Source organism: Papaver somniferum, chromosome 1, assembly GCF_003573695.1.
Source record: "Papaver somniferum cultivar HN1 chromosome 1, ASM357369v1, whole genome shotgun sequence".
NCBI lineage: Eukaryota > Viridiplantae > Streptophyta > Magnoliopsida > Ranunculales > Papaveraceae > Papaver > Papaver somniferum.
This window is the reverse complement of record NC_039358.1, coordinates 165,061,433-165,070,158: the sequence shown is the minus strand read 5'-3', so window position 1 is coordinate 165,070,158 and position 8,726 is coordinate 165,061,433. Positions and strand designations below refer to the sequence as shown.

The window sequence follows — 8,726 nt, the reverse complement described above, 5'->3', positions numbered from 1 at the left end:
TTGTGAAGTTGCTCTTACAGATCATGCTGCTTCAGTGATGGAATATCATTACACAAGGACGCCTTAACAGGGGAGTTTTTTTAGTGAAGCTGCTCTTGCAAATCATACTGCTGCGTCAATCCTTAAATTTCATAACCAAATATATAAGAACACTGTCTCCTAATAGAGATTCTAATGCTGATTTGAACAATTTTGTTATACCTCTAGACAACAGTCATGCTACAGCTGCAACGGGCACTATTAGGATGTTCATATATTTTCTGAAAGTGTTTCTGCTGCCTGAGGGTTTGGAGTTTTCGGAGAAGAAAAGTAAGTAGACAGGGATATGGGAAAATCATCATGACTTGGATGGTTTTTGAGAGAGTGCATGGAAATAACGTAAGTGGTCAGACTTCACCAGAGGTTGGGTCTTTTTTCCTCCCTAGGAGCCAATGCATCACACTACAAGTACAAGCTATGAGTTTTTGTAGATGTACCAATTTGGTGGTCCATTATTTACATGGTTGGTCCAACCAGAAGTATAAGATTATTATTTTCGCAACTAATTTGGTTGTGTTACTTTATTGGTAGATATACTTAGATCTACGATGTACAGATATTTTACTCAAATAAATTTAAGTTAAACGAAAATCTACTTAATAGAGAAGTCACAATATGTAACTTTATATGCAGCGCATTTCGAATTAACTATATACTGCATGTATGCTTAAAGGATGCTTCTTAAACCTCCCTACTCCATGTTTTGGCTTTTTAATGTTGTACTGTTGGTTCTATTATCCTTTCAGAAACCAAACTCGCATTGGATCACTAGCTCAGACAACTAACTAATATTTGAGCCGACCTTATGAACCTAAGAAGCCTGACTGAACGAACCAAACTCCCATAGGCTCACCAGTTTGCCGAACCTAAATTAGGCTACATTCCCGGTGCGAAGCACGGGTTACGATCTAGTTCAAAGTTGGAAAGAAAATGTAATGAGGATCCGGAACTCTAATGATGGAAGTTATGGAAATGTCCTATCGATGTACCGAGGGTTTTCCTCTTTTTCTTGTTCGGTTCTGGTACAGTCAAAAACCGTACTATACCATTTACACCTTTACCATACTCCAAAAATAATTACCTTTTGTTTTCGTAGTCACCCAAATTTACAAATTTGGCCATTACAATTCACAACCTCTCCTTTATCGTCTCCACAACCACTCGGTCCACTCCACCATATCACCAGAGAAATCAATCACCCAATCTATCCATCTAACTCTAATGGGTGACGAATTGTGTTGCTTCGTGGAGATATCATTACCATCCACGTGTCCTGTATTTACTGTAAGCAACTCTGATCAGTTTGTTTGAAGAAACACAATCTCTGAGGCGCCGCGGCATGTCTTTTTCTAGATTGTTATTCCAATTTCACCCTTCATCTCATCTGCAGTTTAGTTAGATAACGATCTGTTTTCCTCGAATATGACCAAAATACCCTTATACTTGCACCCTTGTGCGTCTGTCTAAGAGGGTGATATGGTCAATCTGCAAAACTTTCAGAGACATAAACCCGACAAGTTCATTGAGGGGCATAGAAGTAATTTAAAAATAAAAGGAAAAAATAAGACAAATAATTGCCGCGTTAAGTATTCGAATTTACCCGATTATTCCGACCCTTTATATAAACGATGTACCATTAGAATAGAAGTCACGCTAACTTCTTCTCATCCCCAAGCAACCACTTTCTTAATTCACAAGTTTTCTCTCTCTCTGCCTTCCTTCCTTTACTGTTTATTCGATCAAGGCTTTCAGTGAAATTCAACAGGAGACATATTAGTTTAATCAATCTCAATTCTCAACTATGAAGATGATGTCTGGAGTGTTCGTTGCTTCCATGACTGCAGCTTCTGCTACCGCTGTCTCTGCTTCTTCTTCTTATTCTTCTTCGGATTTCTTCTGCAGCACAAAGACCCGAACTTTAAAAGAGGTATGTCTCAATTTCTTAAAGGAAGAAAAATACTGATCAAAATTGTTCTCAATTTTTTTTTATCAAGAATCAAGATTAATTCTTTTTGAAATAACCAAGAAGTTTCGATTTGTTTTCAAGTGAATTTCCAAAATTGAAGTTTTAGCCTTTGAAGTTTACATCAATACCACGCTACCAATTTTTATGTCCATGAACCTAACTTAAAATTACTGTTCTTTTTTTGATTTATTAGGAATCGGTTTCAAGGAACGATCGAGACAATTCATCTTCAGAAAGATCCACAACTACTACTACAGATAAATTCACTCCGAAGTTCGATGGTTTGAGGTTTATCGAAACATTGGTTACAGCTCATAGATAAAGAATTCTTTTCTGAAGCTGAAGAAGGGTAAAAGCAACAGTTTTGGTAGTCGAATTCTGATGAGAAATTATGATTTTCTTAGCTAATTATAAATTTATTTGGGAAATTGTGAAGCAGATTTTTCTTGTTCTTCTTTAGCAATGTTGTGCTCTGTTTTCCCCTGAATTATTAGTACTATACTAAATTGGTGTATGTAAAATTAGAACATGAATGAATTGATTAGTGTTTTTCAATTGAAAAGTGACTTTCTATTTGGCCTTTCGCTCTTATCTTCTCTTGTCCTTTTGGCATTGTATTCAATTTTGACTTGCAATGAAGTCAAATTAGGCTGTAGACTATTTCTTTGTTGTGGATGTGGTCCTCCGGCAGAATTGAGAAGGCCGTTCTGTCAATACTAACACGCCAAATCACTCTTGCAGAATAGCTACCGAAGCCAACAAGTTGTTTACAGAAATCACTAGCAAAAAAAAATTGCTTCTGAAGTTTGAAATAAAGTTACTTGTATTGTCAGGTTTGGCCTTTCCTAACCAGAAGGTATATGAGAATTGAGTATGTGAAAGACAAAATAAGGGTCCCTCCATAGGAAATGCTTCTAGTGAGTTTACACACTGAATCAGTTTTCGTTTTGCTACAATTACATTGAATCAGTTTGATTCCCAGAATAATCCAATTTGGAAAGCAGAACCACAAAAGATAAACAATAACACAAAAACGATCCTATCCCTTTTAAGACCAGTTAAAGTCTATCAGCCACATCTTAAAAGTCGGCGTAAAATAAAAATATCTAAACCCACCACCACCAACAGAAAAATTATTGCACAAAACTTGCTCTATCAAGTATTCAAAGGGTTCATGTACTCCCTTGCAAATGGGGTCTACCATCCACTTGCAAAGGCCAAGAAATATTGATAGAGATTGTTATGGGCACAATTAAATCTATTGCCAACTTTTGTGGACCATGTAAAATTCAAGGTTCTGTTAGTATACAACTGTCAAATCAAGAGAAAAAATTCAAGCCAAGAAAGTCGATTTTACTTACTAGATTGGCCAAAAAAGATTCTACAACTACCAGGGCCGCGGAAGTGAATGAAATCACATCAAAAAAATTGCTTCCACAACACTTTGCACCAAATTCTCTTAAGACCTGTCATCTATAATTTGTATTTTTCTGTGCGTGTAATGGACCTTCTCATTCGAAGTCGCCGACCAGTAAGCGCTTTTAATAGAATCTCCAAACCATCCTCAATAGCTTCAGCATGTTTATCCAATCCGATTGAACTAAATTCCGGAAGAAGATGCAGTTCTGACAGAAGGCCTAGCGCTGCCGCTGCTGTACAAGTACGGTCCCATGATGGTTGGGGTCTGCTCTTGTGAGAATATTTAAGTATACAAAGTTAAAATGGAAAAGGGAAAGAAATTATTACTAAGAAAGTGAAGTTTCAGCATTTTGTGTCTCACCGTAGTTTATGCATTGGGGATTCACCTAATTCTGACAGAGAAATACATGGAAATTCTTCTTCTCCCCAAGCTACTTTAGCATGTTCCTGTACACAAAAACTATGGTCAAGTCTTATTTAAAAGATAGCAACTTGTCATGCATTCCAAATTTCAAATATTTTAAGCTCATGGCTTCAGAAAATTCACGTCACCTTCAAACGACTGAACATTGCAGCTGAATTACTCCAAGTACCATCAAGCAAAACGAAGTGCAAAGGAGTATCCACATCGATCTGTGCAGTAGAATAATACGAAAGTTACACCTCGCAGAACTGAAAGAACACATGAAGGACGGAGAAATTCTAAAGACAGGCACATGATTATATGCCACATAACTGACTTATCTCTTTTTGGCTGTTTCATATAGCAAGCTTTCTAAACACTAACATAACATTCTACCGTAGCACTTAACCTTCAACGCAGTAAAGCTATAAATTAATAAACGTGCATGCTTCATTCAGAATTTGTCATTTGATAAAGATTATGGAGCTTATTTAAGGTCTTAAAGTAAATGGAAGGTTTGTAAGAAGGCTGTCTTTCGAGGAGAACTTTGTGACAGGTCAAGCTACTCTTCCATAGTTCCATATATATCTTACAATGAGCCCACTTCATGTCTCGCATTTTACAGTCCAACACGTGTCTCAGTTTCATTGGTTATAAACCTTCTAAAACCCCGATTGAGGCATAGTTAACCCAAAAATCTGAATGCCATTAACGACTGGAACCGGCTTGATCTATGGTGGCCTTGGGCGAAAAATTGGGCCAAAAAATTGTTCGAAAACACTATCCATCGCCCGTATTTGTAGTCTAAAAATCGTCCACATGGCATATAGTGGTTGTCCACCGAAGTTTACATTTGGGACCCACTAGTTAAAGTTTCATTATTATATCAATAGATTTTAATCAGTTGGCAAGCAACCAAAAGCTGCCATGTGGAGGGTGAAAATTGGATAATTTCTGAGTGACAGCAAGTTGAGTTAGGGGAGCTAGAATCCCTCTTTCTCTACAAGGTGCACTGCTGCTAACTGTAGTTAAGTATATCTTTGCCATTTGGAGAAGGATGAAACAACTACATTTGAAGCAAAAGCCGTGGAAAAGATTTAAAGCAGTAATTTAGCCGGAGAGAATAAAGTGTCTATTTTTGTGGCATGCCTATACAGTGTTAAACAACTCAATAGACTCAGCCTATTCACTTTGTTGATATTCTAGCCATAATTTACTGTACTCAGGGACCATTGCCAACAAGCTTCAAGTGATGTTTAAAATATCATCCATATAAAAGAGCGATCAAACGTCTAGATTACGTAGTTATCTTTTGTAATGCACTTCACCTAAGTGACGCACTTCAAAAATACTACCTCCATCCCACTATTAATTGACTTACTTTAAAACTGATTTGTTTGATAAACTAGGTCAATTAATAGTGGGACGGAGGGAGTATATATATCCAAATATAGTCTTCACTGAACTATAAGTTTCAATAGAAGACAAAATCACTAAGGCACGAGATCTAATAATATGCTTATTTATCGGGACATTTAGTCTAGTTTTCTAGAAAAGACTGCACAACGTTTTCGTTTAGTTCTTATGCTCTGCTTATCTCTATATATTCCTCCTTCCTTGCACTGTATTCTCTTCCTGAATCAGTATGAAAATCTACTCAAGTATTGCTGAACTATGGAACTGAGAGGATGGGGGGATTCTTAAACAAGATTATTGGAGGACATCGCAATTTGGAAAGTACCTTTTGCTCTTCTAAACTTTTTGAAGCATTGCTGAACAAGGCATCTTGAACCGACTTCGTAGATGCATTTTTATCAGGATAAAGGCACCAAACCCTGCTCTTTCCTGTAACAAAAGGAGTGGTTTTAAGTCACGATCAACCAAATAAAGAGTTATCATAACGCAAGATATGCTAGATAAGGATGTGATTGACCTCATACTCCCATAAATAGCACTCAAATATTATGAAAGGTAGATAAAGTGCAGCCGACAGTTATGTTGGGTCATGCAAGAACAGTCACAAAAGATGGGATACTCGTGAAAGAAAAAATATTAATGCTAATAGAACATGAATTTTGCAAAACCCTAATTTTGTCAGCTGAAAAATTATTTCGAGACAGGAGAACAAAATAAAAGGCTTCCAAAAGTTAGCCATTTATTCCAAAATATTTAAAAAAAAAATGCACGTCTTTCGGTGGCTTTCATGCTCTCACAAAGTAACAAGTTCCAAAGTAAGAAAATTAGAAACTATTTGAGCCTAACCTGCAAGTTTGAAAGCATCCCACATCATTTCTTCTTGTTCGGGAATGCCAAAGATGCATAAAGTTGCAGCTTCAACTCCAAATATTTGCCACAACACTTTCCCAGTATTATTCTGCCTAAGAAAATCCTGCCAAAAGTATGCTGAGTAAATTTACCTCACACAGCAATTTTGAACATGGCAGAGACAAACAGCATGGCTATGAGATATGCAAACCTTTGGATGCATGTACAACCAGAATCGCATCCCAGGCCATAGAGAACTAGGTTTAAGTTTTGAGCACATGCAGTCTTCCTGAGCTAACCAGCACTGCAAGAATTATGAAAAAGAGAAAGAATGTGATAATCATGCGAGAGCACACTGTGTACATATCGCTGAATTTTATTTTATTTTGGTCAGATGTGTCTTACAGAACAGACTTATTCTCAGTTTTAAATGCACAGTATTGGTCTAAATTTATGTGAGTTGTAATTACCTTCTGACAAAGGTAACCCCTACTTCCCAGCACACGACATGCTACTTGTCGGGATGAAAAGAATTGCTGCTTCTGTTCAGAATCACCTAGAGCCTTGTATGTTGCTCTATGTTTTTTGTCTTCTTGAACCTTGAAGTTTCCCTGAAATTAGTGCAGCAAGATTAAAACCAAGTAGTTTTCACACTTCAAAGTTTAGCCTTCGTGCAGGAAAAAGTTCTCCCATATGACAAACAAAACTTCAAGGATGAATAACAATCTTCAAGTATAACGTCAATGTATTATAATATATAAATTGCTTTGTTTTCATTAATACCAGCAATAACAAGACAAGTTTAGAACTCATATCTTTTGACACTCCCGTGCCTCTTCCATTTCATAGAAACACTCAAACCAATGAAAGCAGGAATTGGGAACTAATACACATTTGGGAAGGGTAGATGGATCCCATCTATGCAGCAGACTCCTAACCCAATATCAAATTCTTTCTTAGGGGTCTTAGTCAAGGACCTGATTGTCGATGACTCTTGGAATTTACCTTTGTTGCATACTATGTTCGACTCACAAACTTTTTCAGAAATCTCCATTATCCACATTAATAGAAATAGGGAAGATAGCAGCACATTGTGAATGGGGAATTTAGCACAAAATCTCTATATAATGCTATTCAGGGTACCAGCAACAATCTGGATTCTAGTGCCATTAATGTGAATAGTGTCTGTTTCAGCATATAACACCTAGAATAGAACTGTTCATATACAAATGTATCCAAGACATGATACCTACAGCAGGTAAGCCAGCCCAATTCACATCATCCATGCTATCAATGTGGAAAAGGGCTACATTGACTGGAGAATTCACGCTAGAATAGAAGATATCAGAGAAGAAATCAGGGCTTTAGCAACAAACAAAACCATAACTCTTTCTTTTTGTTGTAAAAAGGCGAACCATGCGGCCTTTGCATTGGCCACAAAAACCAACGCAAATGCAACCTGTTACGGTGGGGATCCATCTAGTTTTATTTTTAGTATTTTAACTACGGATAGGCTAATGGCTCAAAGACTTGTGGGAATGCATCAGTCGCCACAAAACGATCACCATGTTACAATTTTCAGTTCATGTAATTAATTAAAGGTTTTGGTAAAAAAACAAACAAACTATGAGTCTATGACCTAATTCAAACACAAAATAAAAGATATCCAACAAACATGACCAAAAAACTCTATTCACATATTATTGAATCTCATGAAACTACCCCCACTACACTCACTCGTAGACAAGCTTTCTACAAGGGAACGTCACTAACATTGAAGAATCCCCTAAACCCTCCTAAACCTTCAAAATCCTCACCTTAACAAAAAAAAAAAAAAATCATTCCTCCAAATAGGAATCATTAACAATAACAATTAACAAATTGAATTCGAACTACATCAAAAGGAGCAAACATTTCCCCAAACTTGCTTCATATAATTAGGGTTTGAGCAATGAGTACTTTATACCTGAAGTTTTGCACCCATACCACCAAAACTCATCTGAGTATCCAAATCTTTCTCTAATTTCTTCATCTCCTCAAAAATCTCCATAACCATGGCTGGTCTTGGAGAGCAAGTGCCCCAACCTTGCCATTCCTCTAAACTGATAATATCACCATTGTTATCTACTCTATAATCTTCTTTTGAAGGCGAAGAAGATGATAATGTTTCACTTACGACTTCCAATCCACGAGCAAACCCTAATTTGCTATCCATCTTGATTTTGTTTTTAAAGGTAAGAAACGAAGGAGAGGAAGAGCATTTCGTGAAGCTGAATATGCCAACAGTGGAAAGCATATTTTAGTCACTCTCGGTCGGTCTTTTCATCAATTTTTTGGAAGCGAAAACGCGAACGTAGTCGTAGTAATCATAAGTCCAAATTTACACGTGGCCTTAGATGGGATAAGATACAGTGGATCTTCTGTGGGATAGTTATCAAGCTTGATGGTCTACATAGACAGGCAAATCGATCTTCTGTGGATCGTCTCATCGGCCTCAGCTGGGATGCTCGTCCCAGATTAAGCCGAGTAACGACGCAACTGGTATCGAGACTCAGCTCGATTAGAACTGTGCGTCCTTATCTTGGACAACTACCGGTTAACGTTTTTAGTCGTCCTAATCAAAATTTGTTTCTC

General features: G+C 37.2%; 2 protein-coding genes and 1 long non-coding RNA gene across 5 annotated transcripts in view; 2 read left to right on the top strand and 1 right to left on the bottom strand.

Annotated features, from left to right (window-relative positions):
* The window catches only part of LOC113306806, a 2,473-nt gene extending 1,849 nt beyond the window's left edge, over positions 1 to 624 (top strand). The window contains exon 4 of the long non-coding RNA XR_003338847.1: positions 9 to 624. This is a non-coding gene — a long non-coding RNA (uncharacterized LOC113306806). The remainder of the gene's footprint in view (positions 1 to 8) is intronic.
* Positions 625 to 1,693: 1,069 nt separating this feature from the next.
* On the top strand, positions 1,694 to 2,567 carry LOC113306798. Its single transcript, XM_026555718.1, has 2 exons — positions 1,694 to 1,966; positions 2,199 to 2,567. The coding sequence occupies exons 1-2, from the start codon at positions 1,841 to 1,843 to the stop codon at positions 2,325 to 2,327; spliced, it is 255 nt and encodes an 84-aa protein (XP_026411503.1). The 5' UTR covers positions 1,694 to 1,840; the 3' UTR covers positions 2,328 to 2,567.
* Positions 2,568 to 2,879: 312 nt separating this feature from the next.
* Positions 2,880 to 8,410, bottom strand: LOC113306777. Of its 3 annotated transcripts, XM_026555697.1 has the most exons (8): positions 8,059 to 8,410; positions 6,563 to 6,703; positions 6,304 to 6,396; positions 6,090 to 6,216; positions 5,569 to 5,672; positions 3,977 to 4,057; positions 3,786 to 3,871; positions 2,880 to 3,689 (listed from the first exon to the last, which is right to left on the bottom strand). In XM_026555697.1, the coding sequence occupies exons 1-8, from the start codon at positions 8,386 to 8,388 to the stop codon at positions 3,479 to 3,481; spliced, it is 1,173 nt and encodes a 390-aa protein (XP_026411482.1). In that variant the 5' UTR covers positions 8,389 to 8,410; the 3' UTR covers positions 2,880 to 3,478. The 3 variants fall into 3 exon arrangements, with proteins under 3 accessions (XP_026411482.1, XP_026411490.1, XP_026411496.1); XM_026555705.1 differs by lacking the exon at positions 6,304 to 6,396; XM_026555711.1 differs by lacking the exon at positions 2,880 to 3,689 and having other exon boundaries at positions 3,782 to 3,871.
* Positions 8,411 to 8,726: the final 316 nt, after the last annotated feature.